This window comes from Lissotriton helveticus, chromosome 4_1 (assembly GCF_964261635.1).
Source record: "Lissotriton helveticus chromosome 4_1, aLisHel1.1, whole genome shotgun sequence".
Lineage (NCBI taxonomy): Eukaryota > Metazoa > Chordata > Amphibia > Caudata > Salamandridae > Lissotriton > Lissotriton helveticus.
In genome coordinates this window covers 1,017,964,621-1,017,988,140 of record NC_136063.1, presented here as the reverse complement: position 1 = coordinate 1,017,988,140, position 23,520 = coordinate 1,017,964,621, and the positions used below count along the sequence as shown (strand labels likewise).

Sequence of the window (23,520 nt, the reverse complement as noted above, 5' to 3'; positions counted from 1 at the left end):
TGAGTATAGTTATAGTCCCAAAAGAGTTTCCATAGTAGAGGTATTTTATGTTTTGCCAATACCTCTGGTGATACTGATATTTAACAAATCTGCACAAAAAATTCAAAAAATGATGTTCATCCGCTTGGCGGAGGGCCATTATAAATATTATTAAGCCCTTACAGTGCGAGTGGCCCGGTCGGGCAAGCCAGATGCAGGTGGACCAGTCGGTGGGCTATTATAAATATTATTCAGCTCCACAGTGCAGGCGGCCCTCCCAAGCAGGCCAGGTGAGAGCCAACCCCATGCCCCCCAAACACCATGATTAATGCCGCCAGGCGCTCAACAGCCTGCTAACTGCCCCAACGCCGAGCTCTGTAGCAGGATGCGACGTCACCCGAGCCATGGCCACAAAGTGTTTCACACAACTTGACTAGGGCAGGCCCCAGCCGGTAGTCTTGGTAGTAGCTAATTGGGCACAACCCCCGGCAGGGCCATGCCGCTGGGCCCTCTGACTCACAGAGTGCCTACTGGAAATCAATGAACAATAGAGATACATTGTGTCTCTGACTGTGAGCATGCTCAGCTGCTGGGACACCCCCTACCCCAGCCTGTGAGACTAAGGGAGTAGCCCGCTCTGGCCACAGGCGCACTCAGCCACACTGTTTGCAGTGGCAGCAACTGTTTAGGACAGTGACAGCTAAGACATGCATTATGCGTGACAATGCATTTCAGTGCAGTGAAGCGGAGCACCACACTAAAATGCGTTAGTCCAACTTCTGATGCGTGGTACTTGGCAGGACTGAAGATTGGGTGGGGCATGAAGGGGTTAACTCTCAGTGGAGTTAGGTTTATCTGGACGATTGGTCCCACAGGAGTCCTGCAGTATCAATTTTTTTATTACAAAATAGGCCATTCTAATTAGCCGAGGGACCCTTTTATCCTGTCATTCATTTCAATACCATCGTACCGGTGCTGGTACAGCAAAAACTGAATGATCTGATTGGCTGGCTGCAAAACTGAAGAAAATATTGCAGCCACCCTTACAGGATTTAGGGACTCGGTCTCCAAATCCTAGAAAAAAGTTCACCTAAGGAGGTAGGGTAGCGACCGACATGGCCATGTGCGGGGACTCACAGGACACCTCCTTTACATTACATTAAACAAATTATTACTTTGAGGCGCCAGTATTGCAGTATCACCACCCAGTATCGCTGTACCCAGTGAGGCCACGCTAGTATCAATATCGTAAGGGTAACCTGCAGGTTTGGACGCACGCGGAGCTGCAAGTTATAGTTAGTTTGCACTGGTTTTTTTATAGTTAGTTCACTAAACTCTAATTTGTGAATTTCAGTTTTTTCAGTTTTTTCAAAAATTAGATCTTATCTCATTAAAGTACCTAACAATTATGTCACTTCAACCATTGTTTTTTTCAGTGAATATATACACCCACATACATATATATGTTCTGGTTTCTTGGGTAGTAGTTTAGTGGAATTTGAAGGTATTGTTCTTTCTTTCAAAACACCGCCTTACTTTTTGTTCTGAATCTTTAAATAGTGCTGGAAACGTTCATACTACAGCAGCAATCCAGAACATTGATATGAAACTGCCCACTAGTTCATGGTGAGCTCATGTTCATCTTATCTTTTCCATTCAGGCCAACTTTAGAACAGGAAAGTGGGAGTTTTAAAAAAAAATAATCGTGAGAATGTGTGTCCCCCCCATGGAATTTCAAGCGGTAGACAGTCAAAATAAAGCCTTTTTTAAATTAAAAAATGGGTAGTTGTCGCCAGAATGAAGTCGGTTGGCATGCATGCTTTTCTAGCTTCACAACCCGCCTTGTAAACATTCATTTCATTTTGCTGAATTTTAAATTCGAATCTGTCCTGTTGTAAAGGCTTGCACTGCCCCCCTCCGGTGAGATGGTACTACAGCAGCACATTGAAGAGCACTCGGAAAACAAACAAGTTTACATTAATGGTCTGCGAACGACGGATGTTGACTTATCAAAGTACCAGGAGCGGCGGGAGAGTCATCCCACTCCTTTTGACCTTGATTACAGAACAGGTTTGAGTCTCGGTCACCAGTTTACCCCTCAACGAACTCCTGTTTGTTCGGAAGAGCCAAGGAAAGGTCAAGGTAAAACTACGAAAAGTAAACAGCCCTGTGTATTTTCTGTTTTTGTCCCTGCCTGGGACCAAGGGGGGCAAGGGCGGCTTTAGGGAGACCAGAGGCAAACTACGGTAGCCGTTGCCTAGCACCTAGCTACTCAACTCTGCTGGAACACTGAACAGTAATAATAATAACAATAAAATCCAACCTCAAACAGAACTAACTCATTCATCACAACAATGCACATGCATGAAACACACATTAGAGCACATCACGCACTACACTCATGAAACAGTATATATCTCCAGGACAACATTTGTCCAATACTTCACAACTAGTCTCACTTAAAGGGCTACTGTGGACCCTAACAATGTACCTTAGTCTCAGTTACTACAGACACCTAACTCAGGCCAGGCAGCATACAAACCAGTCCTTTAGATTGAACATATCACTGGTAAGATATGCATATACACACACCAAACAACACCATTTCAAAGCATTTGTGTTTTTGCAGCATGACGAATGCCACATCATGAATGGTCGGGGTGCAGCAATGAATTAAGAAATGTCCGCGAGTAGTATCTTCCACACCACCAGTTTAACATTTTCCGCTCTCTCAATCCACTTTAAGCTCCCTTCCAGTTGTGTGTTCCCTGTTCATGCAGAATCAAAAACAAATGAACGCAAAAACACTCTATCTTCCACACCTCTTCCGCTCATTACACGCTGAGCAGTGGTGCTTGAACAATTTCCAGAAGGGGACGCTATCATCAAAGCTACATCACTGAAGTTATAGATGTTGCAGGTGCCTAACAGAAACCTGCAGACTGCACCGCATCACCTGAGACGGTATAAACATAGAGGGAGATCTCTAGGGGCCTGGGGACCAAGAATGTGGGATAATTAAGTGAACCCACGCCTCATAGGTAAACAAACTATAATCCTTTCAGTAAAGACCTGAACACTGACTGTTCCAGTGTGCATCCACCTAAACTACACATCGCTAGTGGCAGGCACTGTAGAATGTCGGACCAAAACAAACCCTTCACAGATTGAACCCTAACTCCCTGAAGCTCTGAAGTAACTGGAAGGAGGCAAGAAGCGTTCTAGAACAAAAACTCGAAATATCCCCAAGAATTATCAAAAACATAATGCCTCCGTTTCGAGTTCTATTTTATACCTAAAGGCACATACCAGCGCCTGAATTTATGATCCTGGCCAGTATCTCCCATGAACCAATGGGAATCACAAATGAAAACTCCCAGCATGGGGAGTAACCTGCTGAACTCGGAATTACTGGATCCTTTTGTTCAGGTTTTCCCCAGTTATGGGAAGTTTAATGAAGATAAATATCACCAGCTCTGAGCAGGTAAAAATTGTCTGTAGGGACGTCAGGAGGTGTGGGTGGGTGTCAGGGAATGTTTCTGGGTTGTAGGGACCTGTAGCCTTTGGAGCAGGGGGACTAAATATCTAAGTTCTTTAAGGCAGGCGTTAATTATTTGATATGTGGATTCTAAGTTTAGTTTTTTTTAAGTACACAAATCTTAAAACAATTTGTATTTCATTACGGTTGTAGAAATATAGCCAATGTCATGATTACTGTTTTTCCCTATTAGAATAAATGCAATTGAATAATTACATGATGATACTAGGAAAAATGCCCATTATGAGCAAATATTGCACCAACAGCTTCTAAATTCTTCAAGAGAATAAAAGGGAGGAAGTGTTGGTAATGACTCTTGTGGTTAAGATTTTCAGTCAGGGAGGACAAGACAGAAATAATGACCACATGGTACCACAGGAGGCCTGGGTCAATAGACACACTGAAAATGTGTCTAAAAATAATCATCTGTAGTTTGCAGGTTAAGCAGTTTTAAGTCTAAAATATACTGTATCCACGGGCCAGGTGTACGTAGGAAAGGTTTTGCAATTACCAAATTTGTGCAATTCACTATTCGATATTCCCAAACAATCATGTACAAATGTTTGTTTCACACATATTGCGAGTACCAATGGGTCACAAATAGACCTGCCTCTAATATTCATGAGGTAGGACTTGGTTAGCGACCCTTTAGGAATCGCAAAAATCATAGGGATGGTGGCCTGCTGGGGTCTGCAGACCACCATGTCTGTCATTGCTTTTCAATAAAGCAATATATGTATTTTTTTTTTTTAAATGCATCCCGCTTTCCTTAACCCCTTAAGCGCTGACGGGCCAGCATTCGTTACTCGAACGTTCAGCACTGGGCGCTGAACGTTCGACGCATCTATGAGGTTAAAGGAAAACGGGATGCGTTTCAAAAAGAACAATTATTAGTAGATACATTAGGTTTCGCCTATGTGATTAATAATATAAATAGTTTTTGGTAAGTTTTAAGTTGATGAGCAGTTCTGCAATATAAGTTAAAGAAACTCTATAAAAAATTATGACTTGTTCTTTTAGAAAGGCAATATATTGTGCAGTATGTGGTGGTCATATAAAGCAGTCCTGTTCCTTCAGGTGTTGAACTGACCCTAGAATAAAATTGCAAAAAGCAGATAAAAATGTGTAGGCGATTAGTTACATGTGTGCTTGTATGAAGTACTGATGGTAATATAAAGTGCTTTTGTACCTTCGGGTGATGTTTGCACTATATAAAACGGACCCCTAAATAAAACTGTGAAAAGCAGCTTTGAATGCAGAGACATATTGGGGAGGGGTTGTAGGAGATCTATGCAATGGTGTTAGTGAATTTGTCTACTGTGTTCTGTTTGAGCAAGGCAAATTATAAGTAGATTTTGAAAGGTGGTGTGTAATAAATATTGTCAGGAGGATTCATGCACCACCTGGTCTTACATAGACTAACAACAGAGTCTAACTTGTGCCTCTTACCTCAGACAACATTTGCAATAAAATCTAAAAAAAATGTGTGCAGTGATAAACACAAGCAGAGGTCCAAAAATGTACATAAAAAGCATCACAAGGTCTTGAAGCCAATGCGAGATCTATTGGCTTTGTCAATGTTTATTTCGACATGAAGCACAGCCGTGTGAGCTGCTGTGACAAAGTAAAGAAAAGTAAAACAAAGCACTCCTCATGAAGTCTCACAAACACACCAATGCAGTCAGACTTAACCATGCTGTGCTCATGCAGTCTCACACACATCACTTGTGAATGCAGTGTGACTGAACTATGCAGAACACGTGCAGTCTCACACAAACACAATTACGGATGCAATGACCCACTCAACTATGCTGTGCTCACGCAGTCTCCCACACACCCCAATGCAGTAAGACTCAGCCATGCAGTACCTATGCAGTCGCACACACATAACTTGAAAATTTAGGGAATGCAGGGCGGCTGAACTGTACTAAACACACAAAGTCTCTCACACACACTTGCTAATACATTCACTCACTCAACCATGCTGTACTTATTCAGCCTCAGGTAGATACTTATGAAGGCAGTCAGAGTCATCAGTGCTGTACTCATCATGCAGTCTCACATATCACTTTCTGTCTCATTATTTGGTCTCATGCCACAATGTGGCTCATGTAGAATGCATGATGGACAGTGCAGCACTCCGTGTGACAGCAGCATGCCATAGGCTGCATCCGGAGACAAGATGCAGACAACTTCTCACCTCCGAGCAGCGGGAGCTCAGCTGTCCCATTTATTCCACAGAGAGACTCTGACCAAACGACTTGAATACTTGGCTTGAAGAATTGTAGACGCCGGAGCTAAACAAAAATTTGCAATGCAATAGGTCTCGCATTAACAAGAGTTTGAGCTATTGGCATTGTAAATGCCAATGCCTTTTATTTATGTGTTTTTTTTTTAAACAGATAAATAAAAGGCATTGTCATTTTCAATGCCTGTATCTTAAACACTCGCAAATGCGAGACATATTGCATTGCAAATGCGTGCAATAAAAATCTTCCAAAAGCATTAGAAGAGAGCATGTCCTGCCTGCAACTGCAAACAGAACAAAGCTATTTGAGAAAATAGTACTCGGAGGCTGTAATTAAAGCCTATGGAGTAACAACACACGTAACAGGGGGTGTCGCCATGTGAGGTTATAAAATTAGACAAGGCAGTATCTAAGGAGGGACTACTAAGCCTTTTGACCAATGAAAAGTCAAAGTTTACAGTGGACAATGACACAAACCTATGAAAAATATGAGCGTAGAGTGGGCGGAGCTTCAAGTCTCTACCTCAATACAGCAGGCCTCGCAGAGCAGCGAGTGTGCAACCCAGGTTCGACCTAAAAAAGGCTGCTAAGAGAGGAGTATGCAGTTTTATTTTTAATTACTAATAGTGAAATACGACTGGTTCATTCTGGATGCTAAACACAAATTGAATTGTTGGAAATGAAAATTTCCTCAGCTTTTGCGATGTTGGACAGACAACTTGATAGTTGCTACACACGTCATTTTAGCCAGAGTGCTCGAATAAAACAGATTCATTGAGCAATTTCTGGTTTTAAACACCATTCAAACCACAGTTCAAGAGAATAACAGCTGGGTGTGTAAGTGGCGCTGGGAAGCGAAGCATACAAGAGAGATAGCTAGAAGCAAGCATTCTCATGGGATGCTTCATGAACAAGCCACACAGTTGAATGCGACGCTCAAACAACAAGAGTGCCGAAATAAAAACGAAGGGGCAGGACAGAGAGTGTGGCGTTAAGGCCAGAAATTAAAATCTTGGAGCAAGGTTCCATGCTCTCCTTGGGCTCACAAGTACACTCGAAATGCGTGCAGACACAAAAAAGTGTAAATCAAAAACATTGGAGAAAGCTGCAAAAAAAACTATCAAGAAGCAGACTTTAAATGTGTGAAGTCGTCAAGGCAAATAAACGATGTGCTGTCTTAAGCAAATAAAAGAAGTTCACATCAAAGCCGGTTGGTATGTACGCTTTAAATGCTTGAAGTCCTCAAACCAAATACACCTGTGCAGCCTTAAGCAAATAAAAGAAGTTCACATCAAAGCCAGCGGATGAGAACTAGTACTTTGGCCCTGGGAAACTGATAAGTGACAAACACACATGGAAAAGGAAATAGAATGCCTACAACCAATAGAAATGAGGAGAAGTAAAGTGGCAAGCACACAGACCTGTAATAAGTAAAGGTGGGATGTAAACCCCTTTTAAGATATATTAAAAACAATAGATTTAACAAGTACAACGCAAGCGCTGTGCAGGTGAAATCTAAAAATGCTAAGTTTTCTTTTCATTTTATCAAGAGTAGGCAGTGGTCCGCGGGACCACTCCCTGCTCTTCAAAATGTTTTTACAAACATTCACAAGAGGGAAGGGGTCCTTTGGGGACTCCTTCCTATTCGCGAATGGGTTACCACCTAATTGCAGTAGATGGTAATTTGCGAATGTTTTGCAACAGCATTTCAGTCGCAAAACATTCACACATACCACTGCAATTCAGTATTTGAAAGGGATGCCCTAAACACGTCCCTTCCTAATACCAAATGATACCACTTTTTTTGTTCCCAAATGGCCTCATTCTGTGAATCAGGCCGTGTGTGACTGAAAAATAGCTTCGTACATCTGCCTATATGTTCAGCTTCCAGAGACCCTGTAACAGAATATGTGACATTTTTGTAAGGTAAACATAAAACAATTTGGTGGTAAGACTATGTTAACAGAGGATGAACACAGGCCCTGAATAGCCTATGAGACCACATGACGCCGTATTGGCACAAAATTAGTAGGACGTTAACAGTATGTACTACATTTTTTAAATATATCATATTCGTACAAATGAAATGAAACAACATAAACTTACCATTTGAGGCACACCAAAAATTACAATATTTGAGTACTCTGAGAAAGAGACCTAAAAGGGGAAACAATACAAAAGTGCTCAATTAGCTTTTGCGTTATAAATTATGTTTTTAAAATGCAAATATAATTTATTATACTGGAGAAGCCGCAGGGTAATTTGTATTTATTATTGATTACACTTTACTATCCTACTGAACTTTAAAAGGAATGGTGAACATCTTGGCATTGGGTTCTCATTACCTGTGTCTTTTTTTCAAAAGCGCTGCGAGCATGCATGACCACCTCACTGCATCCGCAATATTAAAAATAGATTTAGATTTTAAGAAGACCTGACATTTACAATTCAGAAATGATCTCTCATTTTTACATATTTTTTTATTGACAAAGGTGTTTATGGCAGATGATATAAGTTATGAATCCAAATATCTGTCATAAGAAAAACTGTTAGGCCTAATATCAGAAGGCATGCAGCCTTTTTAGTGGCATTGAAATAAAATCTATTGCTCACTTACAACACACCACCTACATTTGGTGCCTGTTGGAAACCGGCTATTTCGGGTAGGCTAAGGCTGACGCCAAAGCCAGGCCGAAACCACCATTCCAGTCTGGGCAAGGAAGTCACACGCCAAGATAACCCCTGCTCACCCTCTAGGTAGCTTGGCACGAGCAGTCTAGGCTAAACTCGGAGGCGATGTGTAAAGCATTTGCGCCAGCGCACAACAGCAACAACATACTAGGTACACCACAAAAGAGACTCCACACAAGGTTATATTTAAATAACTTTTGTATTGTCAAAACATATCAGATAGGAATTACACATGTACATTGTGCCAACTGGCACGGCAATATTCACAAGGGATTATTTACAAGACAGGGCCACATGGGCCACTGTCTGAATCAACACTTTGCAGATATAGAAATACTTGTCAGCAATTAGAATAAAAGTATATAAACTTCACTGTAACACCAATTAACAGTTATAGATCACGTCCAGTAACTACTGGGGACAGGTAAGTACCACCTACGCAACCCTAAACCCCTTAGGAGACTGTCGCGCAGGGGACCAGGACCTCACTAGGACCACCTGTACTAAAAGAATAACCACCTAAGTATCACACAGCATTTAGGGGTCTAAGAAAGAACACATTACCCATGATGCATAAATATACATTCAGAGGAGTAGTAAAGAAAAACACATAATGTATAAACCTACACATTCAGCGGTGTTAAGAATAAAGCACATGATGAAATAAAAATACATTCAGAGGTACCAGAATAATACAGTAGCGCAAACGTCACATGATGTCTAAAAACATTCAGAGGTGCAGGAATAAGACATGATGCAAGAAATCACATTCAGAGGTGCAAGAACCATACAATTGCGCAAAACCTACATAAGCCACCACCTGTGGCAGTCCCTAGGCCAACTGGCCTTGTTGGGGCTAGAACGCCCTGAGTCTCAATGTCAGGGGCCTAAACGATGCAGGGGCCCACTACTTGCTGGGCCCCTGGGAACACTCACAAGGGCCTAAACGCTCCAGCTGGCACTAAGTGCTGCGCAGCTGGGAAGGCCGGGCACCCCTGTGCCCTCGCTGTCCCACACAGGGACTCTCTCCTGAAATTGCGCCTAAACGGTGCAGCTGCCCACTAATTGCTGGGCAGCTGGAGAATCATCAAAACTGCCCCAGAGCCCTCACTGGCCCTCAGGCGCAAACTGCGTCACGCTGGAGCCACACAGGCTCTCCAAGCACCTAGGTCCACGTTGGAGCCACCCAGGCTCTGGCATTATACGTGCCCAACGTTGGAGCCACACAGGCTCTTCAAAACAATGGTGCCCCTCCTACCTAAAACGAATGGCCCCGCACCTTCTCAGGGCTCTACACAAGCATGGCCCCCAAGCCCCTCACAGGGACTTCTGAGACAACTACGGGCCCTCGGTGGAGCCTCCCTGGGCTCTAGACTACGTTGGGGCGACCCACTGCCATTCGGGGCCGCCCTTACTCGGTGCCTCGACCGGCACCGCACGGAGCTTCCTCCCCCACAGCCCTTCACTCACCGGCTCTTCTGTGCGGCGGGGGCGGGCTTCGGCGGCATCTGCGGAGCTCCTGCTCCTCGCAGACTCTCCTCGCCTTCCCCGGTCTCCCGTCTCGGGACCGGGACCCAGGGTGGAGCCAGCCAGGCTCCCGGAGTCAGTCTCCTCTCGCGGGGGCGAAGGCGGGGCTCTCCCGGTCACATGGGAGCCTCGCTGCTCCCGCGCCGGACTTCTCTCTCTTGGCAGGGCTCCCTCGGCACACGGGAGCCCTGTCAGCCGGCCGCCCCGTTTCTTCCTCGCCGCCTCTTCTCCTCGGGGCTCCCTCAACCAAAAGGAGCCCCGCGAACGTCCGCCATCTCTCGGGGGTCTTCCACTCCACCTTCTCCAGCTTCCAGGAGCCAGCCACTCACAGTGCGGCTCCTGGACCAGGCCCCCCTCGAAGGACCAATCAGAGCACGGCTCTCTTCGGGTCTCGACCAATCCGGTCGCGGCCCCTTCGTGGTTGCTTTTCTTCCGCGGGAAAATCGAGGTGGGCACTCGTAATTACTAAAACAAATACGGGCATGAAACCTCAGCGCGTCCAGCGCTACCAGCGGGCATAAAGCGCTCCTCAGCGCTAGAAAACTCAAGAGAAAGCGCTCTCAAGCGCTTGGGGGAAATGAAGCGCTCCCAAGCGCTAGACAACAGGCAGAGCGCTCCCAGGCGCTCAGGAGGAAGCTCAGCGCTAGAAATACGGTTCCAGCGCTATCCACAGGAAAATCCAGCTCCTCCATGCTGCCAAGGCCCCAGAGCTTCCCAGGGGGGGCAAAGCCAAGTCCCCCCATCAGCCCAGGCAGGGCAGAGGGGTCCCCCAGGAGTCCAGGAAAGTCCATCAGGAGTCCAGGGGCTGGGCAGGACTCAGGGATCCCCTGAGCCCCAAGCAGCAGCATGCTCCTGGCAGATTCAAGTCAGAAAACAAGAACAACTTGGAAGGGAACACAGCCCCTTCTTATACACAGAAAAGGCTTTGAAGTCTTTTGACTCTCCTGTCAGCCTCAGGTCAGAGGTGACAGTGGGCCATCAGAAGGGAGAGGCAGCAGGGTGGGCTGACAGGCACAGCCCGGCACCACCAGAGCTCTTCCCTCCCATCCGTGACAGCAGATGGGGGCCTTTCATCTACGGCTGACTCAGACCCCCTCCTCCGGGGCCCTGCAGACCCCGTCCTACTCACCAGACAGTCCATCCACCAGCAGGCCCAGGCATTCCTGGGCCAGGCCCATCAGCCAATCACGTGTCAGCAGACTCACAACACAAATATGCCAACTTCTAAAAGTGGCGCTTCTGGACTAGACACAGCCATGCCGCATACACCATTCTGCAGCATTCATTCTCACGAGTTCATACATATGAAACTCGACCCTGCACTCCCCATGCATCAGGAATCTACCATGGGCATACATATTCCCCATTCATTCCTATGGGAGGGCAGGTCACTCACCATCCATACACAGAGAGCACACGCACTTTACACTGTACCACAGTGAAAAAGTGCGCAGAGGCATAAAATCGCCAATCCAGGTTCCAAAAACAGGCTAGGAAAAAGCAAAAAGTCACGGGGTGAACCTGCCCAAAGGACCGGGTCCAACAGTGCCTTTCATACCTCTATGATAAACTAAGGTGCCAATGTTCCACCTTGTCATTTGAGTTATGTATTCTTAAAAGAAAACTAATAATGTACAAAGTAAATTTTTAACTGTGGATATAGCCTGGATATGGGAAGCACTCAGTCGCGGCTACTGCCACTATGGAGTTCAAGGGCAGCAGGAACATCAGACAGTGAGCAACGGAAGAAGGCTTAAATATATATATATTTTTTTAACTTACCTGTTATTGTGCCTGCCTTGTGCTTCAGTGCTCCACCGTTCTGCTGCTCATGGCAGTCCCTGGGGCAACAGACCCCCATCCAATCCAGACGCTGTATGAGAGCAGTGTGAGGATTGGACTTAGAGGGCTGGTTTTACGCTTTGCTCAGGCACAGGGAGTGTGCCTTCAGACCATTCTGGATTGTGACATGAGAAAATATACGTCGGCCAAACTCAACAAAAGGTAAAAGCACGTATAATCCAACATTATTGCAGGGTCCATTGTGCCCACCATGTGTGCCCGCTCTACTAGGAACTGAGGCGACAACGCATGTTATGGAAGTGGATCACTGACACAATATCAACAATCAAAATATCGAGGTACAAAAATATCAACACAAAAATATTGTTGTCCAGAATATAGAAGTCCTATCTACATAACGGTAAGTACAAAAATATCGAGAAAAAATATTGTCAAAAATATCGTTGTTAAAAAAATCATTTTTTTTAATGTTTAAAAAATAATGTAAAATAAAGTAAATAATACATATAATTAAAAGAAACAGTTAAAATTATTTAAAAATGTTTAAAATGATAATTAATACATATAATGTAAAAATAAATTAAACATATATATGTATTAAATATAATATATTTACTTACTTAATATTTATAAATAATTATTTTAATAACTTATAAATTGTTAAAAAAACATTAAAAATTATAAATACATATATATACACATACACCAATATTATAAAAAATATAAATAACAAATTTAAAAAATAGAATACTTTTTATCTTTTTAAAATACATTATACACTGCATTAACTAAAACAGGAGAGAAAATATTGGATAGCGGAGGGGTATAAAATTACTATTTCTACTCCAGAAAGTGCAACGGTAGGGAAAGTCTTGGATAGCGTTGGGGTAAAAATTACTATTCCCACTCCAGTGAGTGCAACAGTGGGGAAAGTGTTGGATAGCGTAGGGGTAAAAATGACTGTTCCCACTCCAGAGGGTGCAACAATAGGGAAAGTGTTGGATAGCATAGAGGTAAAAATTACTATTCCCACTGTAGAGAGTGCAACAGTAGGGAAAGTGTTGGATAGCGTAGGGTTTAAAATTACTATTCCCACTCCAGAGACTGCAACAGTAGGGAAAGTGTTGGATAGCGAAGGGGTAAAAATTACTATTCCCACTCCAGTGAGTGCAATAGTAGGGAAAGTGTTGGATAGCGTAGGGGTAAAAATTACTATTCCCACTCCACAGAGTGCAACAGTAGGGAAAGTGTTGGATAGCGTAGAAGTAGAAATTACTATTCCCACTCCAGAGAGTGCAACAGTAGGGAAAGTGTTGGATAGCAGAGGGTTAAAATTAACATACTTCTCAATTAAATAATGTTTTTAATTAAATTACCAATAAATAAATAATTCATAATAAATGTATAAATAATAACAAATTAATAATTACTTCATTATAAATAAATTACTTCGCACTCTATTCCCCTATAAACCCACAACCCGCTCCTAGTAAAACCCAACAATTAATATAATCATCAATAAATCAATTAATAAAAATTAATTACCAATGAATAATTAACAATAAATTAATTATCAATACCAATAAAAAAATTCTTTATTAAAATGAATTACCTCCCACCATATTCCCCTATAAACCCACAACCTGCTCCTAAAAATGAACACAATTAATATAATGATCAATTAATCAATTAATAAAAATGAATTACCAATAATAATTAATAATACATGAATTATCAATACCAATAAATAAAAATTAATAATTATTTTATTATAACTAAATTACTTCCCACCCTATTTCCGTATAAACCTACAACCCACTTCCGGAACTAAAACACAAAATGTACTTTAAAATAAATAAATAACTTCTACAAATGTTATACATATATTAAAAAAAATACAATACTTAACAAAAAATATAGAACACATACATTTAAAATACATACTAAAATACATAACGCTAATATAAACATTGATACTATTACCAACACTATTTTTACAAACGATATTACTGACTTTGATATTAACAAAAACAATATTGCTTACCTTCATGTCGATATTCTGGTCATCAATATTCTTGATGATGATACTCAGTCCCTTCGATATTTCCAACTCTACATTTTTGTACTTCGAAAATAGAAACTCGATATTATGTCTGTGCACCTCTGGAAGTAGCTCCTTTAACCAGTTTTCTGTATAGGATACTGGATCCTGGCCAATTGTGCCCTCCGGTAGACCCACCACAAGTACATTATTGCGCTTGATCGACCTTCAGTGTCCTCCAGTCCTTCTTCCAGGATGTTTAATTTGTCCAGGAGGCTGTGTAGCATGGCTGTGTTTGAGCTTGTGACTGGTCGCACTTCCTTGAGTGCAGTTGGATTGGCTTGTACCCTGTCTACCAATTTGCATGTAATAACGTGATGAATTTGTCAATTTTTGCCTCCCAGAAAGTGAAGGTATGATCGAGTGTTACACCAAGCTTTTCTACTGCGCTTAATACTGTGTCCATTTGTGTGGCTGATGTGAGGTGCAGGGAGTCAGTGCCCGAGGCTGTTTCTATTTGAGGCGGTCCCTCTGGCCCTGAACAGGGTGTCACCTGCGGGGTGGCTGATCGTAGGCGACCCATTGCCAGTTGTTGACCCATAGGCATGCGGTTAGTGGATCCCAGATCACTGGTGTAAGTTGGGCACAGCTAGAGTTGGCGTGTATGGCAGCGCTGTGTGCCCGATGCCTGTACTGTCTTCCTTCCAATTCCGGCAATGAGTTTGATTTGACAGATGCGTCTTGTGCGGTGTTTGAGGGGTTTATTTTGACTTCCGTGAGCTCTGCCCCCTCGTTCAGTCTCGGCATGTTCCTCTAGGGGGGTCCCCATGCTGGCCAAGCTCTCTGGTTCAGAACGGCTGCTTCTTTTACCCCCGTGGTTTTTCACGGTTTTCTCTCCTCGCTGCTCGGTGGGCTTTGAAGTGCCTATAGCATTTTCTCCCCCTTAAGATGAGTGGAGAAGTGCTAGGCTTGCCATGTCACACGGTGTCGATCCTTGGGTCAATTTAGTGACTCTTACGCCATATTTCTCCCACTTCTCGCCTTTCTTTTTTCTTTTGTTGTTTGTCGCTTTAGCTTCCTTCAGTGGGCCCAGGGAAGCCCGGCCTCTGCCCCCATCAATGGGTAGAGCATTGCCACTATAAAGGGATGATTAGGCATTCCATGGCAGTTGGTTGTTCTGGATGAGTACCAATATTGGAGTAGAGTTGGCAGAATGTGGCTAGGCGTAGTTAGGGCTTCTTCTGCTCCCATTGCAAATTAGTTGCGCAGCATTAGTTTTATGGCCTTGCTAGGGCAGGAAGGGGAAAGGTGGGATCGTCCGGGCCCGCTTTCGCCTCAAGGCCTGGGCCCGAGCCAACCCCCATGCCTCTTCCGGGTACCCTCACAATTTCCCAGCTCCTCACCTCTGTGAGCTGCGGCCATCCAAGTCACCTATGCAAGAGGGTGGGGGATCGTAGTATCCGCTGCCCCCTGCAAGGATGCAGCGTGCCTGTAGGTGAGCGCAATGCACTGTCGCCGCCCTCTCAGGGGGATCTCAGACCTCCAGTCCACTAGGTTCTTTTTGCAGGGTGTATCTGCCTAGCACAGGAAGAAGGGGTCGGATCGCTGTCTCCTATGCGGTGCGACCAGCGACACTCCTTCAGATTGCACCAGTTTGCGGCTTCTTTGATGCATTGTCTTTTTACCATCTGCTGCACCGATACCTTAGGTACATTCAGCTTGCTGATTGTGCATGGATGGCTTCTTGTAGCCTAATGGCATCCACCATCCGCCATCTTAGCTGCTTGGCCACGCTCCCATAAAGAAATGTATTATCATCATCATTATGCACACTATTATATATATAAAACTAGATATCCTAGGGAAATATAAAATTACACACAATGGGAGCATTGTGAAGAGCTGCCTCACAATAGTCATCAAAAGGTCTTGAAGAAATTTGCTTACTTCCAGAATGTGGACAGATCACATCCCTCGGCTTTCTTTTTTTCAAAGTCCTCAACGACTTCAGAAGAATCTAATCCCGACTAACAAACTGATTCATTAAAACGAACTAAGTCAGAATCTGGCTATCAAGGGATATGAGTACTGGAAATAAATTGTCAATGAGAAAAGCATTTGGGGAACAAACTTTTGGTAAATTCAAGGCATAGAGGCCTAATTTCGGGCTGCATTATTTATACCTAAATAAATTATTTTTCAGAACAACCTATCCAGCAGACCACTTGCTGCAATCTTCCTGCTTGTGATTTTAACTGTACTTCGCTTGTATTTTACTGCGCCGAGCGCTACGCGCTTTTAATTATTAGGACCGCTTAGGGGGAATAAGGGAGCTCTCACCCGCTCTATAACCATCCCATATCCACACTTTGTGGGACAGAAGGGACTCGGGGGCACTGCAGGACCATCGCGCCGGTTTTGAGCGCCATTTTGGAGTGGGGAGAAGTCCTTCCACTCTGAGCGCCATCTTAGGTGAGGGAGAGACACTCGCCCTGCCAGGACCCACGCGACACCCTGCTGGCCATTTAAGATGGCCGTTAGACAGGTGCGCAGCGGGGGCGCCGTAGGGGCGCCGGAGGTGCGCCAGAGGTAAGCCCGTTTGCGCCCGTTCGCGCAACGGACGCGCTTAGGGCCGCTACCTCTGGCCCCTCCGGTCCAAACCGCCTGACCTATACTCGGTCTGAGCTAATTAGTCTCAGACCTGGTCAGGACCAGATCAGCCTTCCAATTACGAGACCCATTTCCTGTGGCTTGCTTAATGTCAGATCTCTCTGCAAGCACCACACGGAAATAGCCTTCCTAATCGAGTCTGAACAGCTCGATGTCCTCTTCCTCACGGAAACGTGGACTCGGGAGGACTGTGAGGTCGAGCTGGGTTTAGCTTGCCCCTTAGGGTACAAAATCAGCCATTCTCCGCGCCCTCTTAATCGAGGAGGGGGAATTGGATATATCTATAGGGACTCGCTTACCCTTTCCCAGCTAAAGATTCGAGAGGTACCGGGATTCGAATTGATGGGTTTTACAGTTAAACAGCAGGAGTTGATCTGCTGCTCGGGTGTCCTTTGTTATCGTCCCCCGGGACCGGCACCTACTATATCTTTTCTCATTGATTTGATTTACGAACTTGCCAGCTCGCACTCCAGGCTATTGGTCCTTGGAGATTTTAATTTGTGGGCAGGCAGTTCGCTGGACCATGCTTTCTTCTCTCTTAGCCAAGCTTGTATTGACATCAACTTAGAACAGCTGGTGAATGCCTCCACGCATCGGAAAGGCCATACTTTGGACTTGGTGTTCGCGGACCCTCAGTGGGCTGCATTAGTGGACATCAAGTGCCAGTTTTGGACGGATCATTCTTTGATCAGGTTTTCCCTCCGTAGGGAGGACCCTTTGTCGCGAAAGGCTGGAGTACCCCTAACCAAGCTTGAGAGACCTTGGTCCCGAATACTTAAAACCTCCCCACTGCCGAACATTTTAGGTGAGGATTTCAAGCTTGGCAACACCGTCGAAGAAAGTTATAATCTTTTCTGCCAATCCATATCGAGTTCATTGGATAAGTTGGCACCTCTCCGGAAGTCCCGAGGAAGGGTGAACCGAGCAAGCCCTTGGTACACGAGTGAATTACGCCAGCTTAAACTCGACTGTAGACGCGCAGAACGGGTCTGGAGAAAACAGTACCTAGATTCTGATAAAATTGCATTTAGGTCGGCCATGTATAAATACAAAGCTCAAATTAAGACGGCGAAAGCGACCTTTCTTGAATCTACTCTGAATCAGGCCCCAAACAAGGCACAGGCCCTCTTTAAAATCGTTAAGGACCTTGCCCACCCCACGTGTGTGGCTAGCGCAGTCCCTGCATCGCAAGCTCTTTGTGACTCACTTGCGGATGCTTTTGAGGAAAAAATCCGTAAAATCTTAACAGGTCTGCAGGATCCACGGTTTTCCACCACTGAGGAGGGAGCCCTGGAGGAGATGGCCAGTCGACCCCTGCAGAGGGGTATTCACCTCTGTCAGGAAGCTCCGGCCACGTCCTCTAGTCGATCCCGACCAGATGAGAAGCCCCCCAACTCGGGAGCTCCGGCGACGGAAGCCAGTCGACCCCAGCTGAGTAATTCTCCTTCTCCTTTTTTGGATCAGGCTCTCGGACTGGGAGCTCCGGCGAGTGTGGCCAGTCGACCCCAGTTGAGTAGCCCCTCCCTTCTTTCTTTGGACTCGGCTCGTTGGCTGGGAGCTCCGGCGACTGTGGCCAGTCGACCCCAGCCGAGCAGTCTTTCTTCTCCCTCTCTGGCTCCAACTCTCTGCTTGGGAGCTCCGGCGAGTGAAGCCAGTCGACCCCAGCGGAGCAGTTTCTCTCCTCCTCCTCTGGTTCCAACTCTCTGCATGGGAGCTCCGGCGTTGGTGGCCAGTCGACCCCAGCAGAGTAATCCCTCTTTTCCTTCCTTGGATTTAGCTCTCAGCTTGGGAGCTCCGGCGACTGAAGCCAGTCGACCCCAGCTGAGCAGCTTCTCTCCTCCTCCTCTGGTTCCAACTCTCTGCTTGGGAGCTCCGGCGTCGGTGGCCAGTCGACCCCAACAGAGTAATCCCTCTTCCCCTCCTTTGGATTTAGTTCTCAGCTTGGGAGCTCCGGCGACTGAAGCCAGTCGACCCCAGCTGAGCAGCCCCTCTCCTCCTCCTCTGGTTCCAACCCTCTGCTTGGGAGCTCCGGCGTCGGTGGCCAGTCGACCCCAACAGAGTAATCCCTCTTCTTCTTCTTTGGATTTAGCTCTCAGCTTGGGAGCTCCGGCGACTGAAGCCAGTCGACCCCAGCTGAGTTGCTTTCCCCTTCCCTCTCTGAAGGAGTTCGGAGACTTAGCGCTTACTGTTACTTCTGGTTCGCCTTTGGATCCTCTCCCTCCAAAACTCTGGAAGGTGTTTCAAGAGGAGCTCTTCCAGCCCTTGCATTCCATCTGCTGTCAGTCATTTGAGACAGGCATTGTACCAGGTTGCTGGAAGAAGGCAGTGGTATCCCCACTTTTAAAAAAACCGACGCTCGACCCTACATGCCTATCCAACTACCGGCCGATTTCCCTGCTTCCTTTTCCGGTGAAAATCATGGAAAAATTGGTCACCCGCACCCTGTCCGGCTTTGTTGAAGGGAACACCTGGTTGGATGAAATGCAATTTGGTTTTCGCCCTGCACACGGGACGGAAGCTGCGTTGGTGACCGTGCTAGACAACCTGCGGGCGCGAGTCGACAGTGGTCGGGCAGCATTTTTGGTGCTGCTCGACATGTCGGCCGCGTTCGACACGGTCAGCCATCCCACCTTGATCTCTAGGCTGGAAGAATGCGGGGTTACAGACAGAGCTAGGGATTGGTTAATCTCCTATTTGGACTGCCGTCAGCAAAGGGTCTCGTTACCCCCCTTCAGTTCAGAGGAGCGGAGAGTGGGACAAGGTGTTCCCCAGGGCTCTGCCATCAGCCCAATACTTTTTAATATCTACCTCCGCCCTCTAGTCCAGATCATTAAATCCTTTGGTATCTCCGCATTCAACTATGCGGATGATACCCAGCTGGTCTTTTCGCTGGAGGGTCAGGATGCAGTCACATTGGAGACTTTCCACCGGTGTATGCAGGCGACAGCAGAATGGCTCCGTCTGAACTCACTACAGTTCAACGGTACCAAGACGGAGGTTTTACACTGCTCTACAGATCGAGTTCCTCGCGACTTGCCGGCCGATTTTTGGCCTCCGTCCTTTTCTGAGACGGTGTCAGCCGCACAATCTGCGCGCAACTTGGGCGTTATTTTTGGGCCCAACCTGCAGCTAGATCTACATGTAAACAAGACCACGTCCACATGTATGATGCTTATCCGTATGCTGCGTAAGGTCTTACCCCTTCTCCCGGAGCAGGCCAGGCCAGAAGTAGTGCGTTGTACCATCCTAAGTCGACTTGACTATTGCAACGCACTGCTTCTGGAGGCCCCGGTAACACTTCTGAGCAAGCTGCAAAGGGTGCAGAACATCGCTGCTAAACTTGCCCTTTCTCGCCCTTATCATAGTTCTTCTACGACAGCGCTGCAAGAACTCCATTGGCTGCCGGTCCATCTGCGGGTTCGTTATAAAGCAGCTTGTATGGTGTTCAGGGCTATTCATGGCCTGGGCCCTATTCCTCTGCGACGATTGTTCGCCTGGTATTGTCCACCTCGAGCCTTACGCTCCTCGACGTCCAGACTACTGATAGTTCCGCGCTTCCAGAGAGTGAGAATGGGTGGCTGCTCGTTCAGAGTAGCGGCGGCCAAACTTTGGAACTCTCTGCCAATATCCTTGAGAAGCCTTGAAGATCTTCTGGCCTTCAGAAAGGCTCTGAAAACCCATCTCTTTCCCAGGATGGGTTGAGTTACTGTTTCCGCTGGATTATGGGTCAAAGCGCCAGGATGCCCTTGGTGGTGACAGGTTGCGCTATACAAGTATGCTACAATACAATACAATACAATTTGGGATTTGGTACCATGTAAGACATTAAGAAACATTCTATACAGAAAGTTACTTTGACCCTTTTTAATAATTGGCAATTACAAATTAATGTTTCAGATTCTGATATAAATTATATGATCCAGAAATAACACATAATTACACTCAGCATTGTTTGATGGTTTAGCCTAGCTTTATAGCTTTATGATTCCAATACCTGCATGTGCTGTCTTCTTTCCAATACCCTTGGTCCTAAAGCTAATCTCCCTGATCCGCAATATAGCACGTATACACCTGCAGTAGTACCCACATACAGTGTGGGCAATCAGTGCCAACAATTTTATAAGGGAGCGTTCTCATTAAACTACATCTTGCAATGCAGCAACAGATCTTCTCAAAGGAGACTTTAGTCTATTACAACATGGACAGGCTCAGTTAAAAGCTTTTATACAACTAAATTGAGCTTTATAAACACGTCGATCAGGACCCTAAACATACCACAACCATGACATTTCAATTAGGAGGCACCAAGATTGTTAAAGTGAATCATTTGACATATCTAGGGATTGAGTTTGACTCAAGGGTGAATTGGGACCTCTTATTTAGATCACAAGCACTCCAATTCCAGAGATCTATTGATTAATTACTTAATTTTGCAAGAAGATTGGCCCACAAACTATTGAAGGAACTTATCACAAACAATCTATAATACTAAGGGCCTTATTATGAGTACAGCGGTCCTGGTACCAACGTACTCGTGGTGGTGGTCCGACCACCACCACCCATCCACCCTTGTAGGAGAGTGGGGGTGGGACTGCTACTAGACCACCGTCTCCGCTGGGATCAATTATCCCACTGTGGCGGCAGCCTGACAATGGCCTGAATATGCTGGTGGTGCCATTGCCGGCACGAACGAGCATATACAAACCTGCATATCCACCGCCCTTTTCATGGCAGGGACCCCTCAATGAAAAGGGTGGCAGACATGCAAGTAAGGGGGCCCTACCACGGTACCTGGTCGATTCTGGGCCTGGGGATGCACAAGGGGGGCATATGTTGTGCTCCCCTGGAATTGCCCCCTTGTTCCTGCACGGTGTGGCATGCACAACATGGTGCATGCCACACAGTGCTACAAAGTGCTACAGGCTGTCTCACTGCGGGCAGTAGGCTTGTTAGGCTCTCCTATGAACCTAACACACCACCGCTGTGAGATCGCCGCAGCACAGCCAGCCCTGGATTAAAGTCATAATCTGGTGGGCAGGCTCCCTACGGCCTTGGCAGTCTACCTGGGACCGAGTCTGACCCAGCTGAACACGGCCAAAGTTGTAATAAGGCCCTACATGAGTTGCCATTGCCTCTTATGGAGCTGTGGTCTGGATCTACAAAAATGGAGATACGGTCCAGATAGTGGAAAATACGTTTCTGAACAGACTGATGGCTGTACCACATTCCCTGTTCACTTTTGCATGTCATCTGGAGCTTGGTTCAAACTATTTGGAGGACAGAATTAAACTTAGTCTCTTGCACCTCTGGGTAAGGATTTGCATGATAACAGAGGCCAGTCTCGCTAGGGAGGTGATCCGACTGATTGGATAATGTTGGGAAATCTCTCGGTTGAGGTATGCTAAATTTGTTTTTGGCACTTAGGATTTACTTAGTATTTTATAAATCCAAATAGTATTCTGAGTGGTACTAAATCACTAAAGAACTTTTTTTTACAAATGGCAAGAATAGAGCTGCATGAGGGATTTTTATCAATTGCATACAGCTTTGAACTATGTATCTATTAAATCCTCAGTAGGTCTGCAGATTTACTTGACTTTGATACAAAATGAGAGGTAGAGATTGTATATTATTAAGTTACATTTTAATGTTACGATCTACTAAGGAGGAAAGTGATTTTATTTTTGGCTTGGAATCAGTAACTGTGCTCCTGGCGGTAGCAGAACTTTTAACTCCATGCCGTTAAAAGTCCCAAAATTTAGTCACACAGTTTTATCGCATATATGATAAAATACATAGCTTTATAGTGATTGTAAATTATATAATTGAATGTAATTATTTTAAAAGACCTTTGGGCTAAAAAACAATAAAGTAATATTAACAATAATAACCATACAGGGGGGTGACCTGGCGCCGATGGAGTAGGGCGCTTTGGTCTGCGCTCTTGCCGGTGATCCTCCATCTGGTGCCATCCTGACACAATCAAGGGATCCTGAAGCAGAAAAAAAAAAGCCACAACTGCCACAGAACAGTGGATGCACATAGCCCGACATCGGGAGCTGATAAGAAGCAATGAGGGTTTAAAAGACATTGCAAAGCAGAGCCGCAAGGGAAGGCAAGATGGCGTCCATGAGAGCATTACGAGCCTGGCGCGGAGCCCCTGAGACACAGAGGCATGGTGAAATTCAAGGCAAGACCTACCAGTGAAGGACACCAGGCGACCCGGAGCCTCGGCAGTCAGGGCGCAGGAAAAGCGTTGGAAGTTAGTAGCGAGGGGCAGAAAGAACCTGTAAAGCGGAGCCACAAGGGGAAGGCAAGAAGACGCCTGCGGCAGAATGGTGAATTCGGCATGGAACCCCTGAGAGACGGCCAAGGCGAGACCTACCTGTGAGGTGCTCCAAGAGAATCGGAGCCTTGGAAGCCAGAGTGCAGGGAGAACATTGGGAATCCCCGGCCGGAGAAATGGCAGCGGAGGCCAGAGTCGAGATAGGAGCCTGGCAGCAGAGCCCCGGGAGGAAAGACACAGGCACGGGGTTTGGCGGCCAGGTGAAAGAACCTGTAAAGCGGAGCCACAAGGTGAAGGCAAGAAGACGCCTGCGGCAGAATGGTGAATTCGGCATGGAACCCCTGAGAGACGGCCAAGGCGAGACCTACCTGTGAGGTGCTCCAAGAGAATCGGAGCCTTGGAAGCCAGAGTGCAGGGAGAACATTGGGAATCCCCGGCCGGAGAAATGGCAGCGGAGGCCAGAGTCGAGATAGGAGCCTGACAGCAGAGCCCCGGGAGGAAAGACACAGGCACGGGGGTTGGCGGCCAGGTGAAATGCCGCTACTAGAGAGAACTCCTGAAGCGCCGTGAGTGGAGGTCCCTCCTTCCCTGGGAGAGATGATGGGGCCGGCCTCCACCTGAAGGAGCGGCGAGGGTGGCGTCTGGGACCAACCGACCATCGGGAGAGTGAGGAATGCGGCTGACACCCAACTGAACCACAGAGAGAGGCATCAGCTCACCAACAAATCCATAAAGCC

The 23,520-nt window shown here is 46.0% G+C and overlaps 1 protein-coding gene across 3 annotated transcripts in view; it reads right to left on the bottom strand.

The window, feature by feature from the left end:
• Positions 1-23,520, bottom strand: part of ATPSCKMT (ATP synthase c subunit lysine N-methyltransferase) — a 326,966-nt gene that overhangs the window by 67,900 nt on the left and 235,546 nt on the right. For all 3 annotated transcript variants that reach the window (XM_078687622.1, XM_078687621.1, XM_078687623.1), the window contains exon 4: positions 7,872-7,922. In XM_078687622.1, coding sequence (XP_078543748.1) covers positions 7,872-7,922 — 51 coding nt within the window. The remainder of the gene's footprint in view (positions 1-7,871; positions 7,923-23,520) is intronic.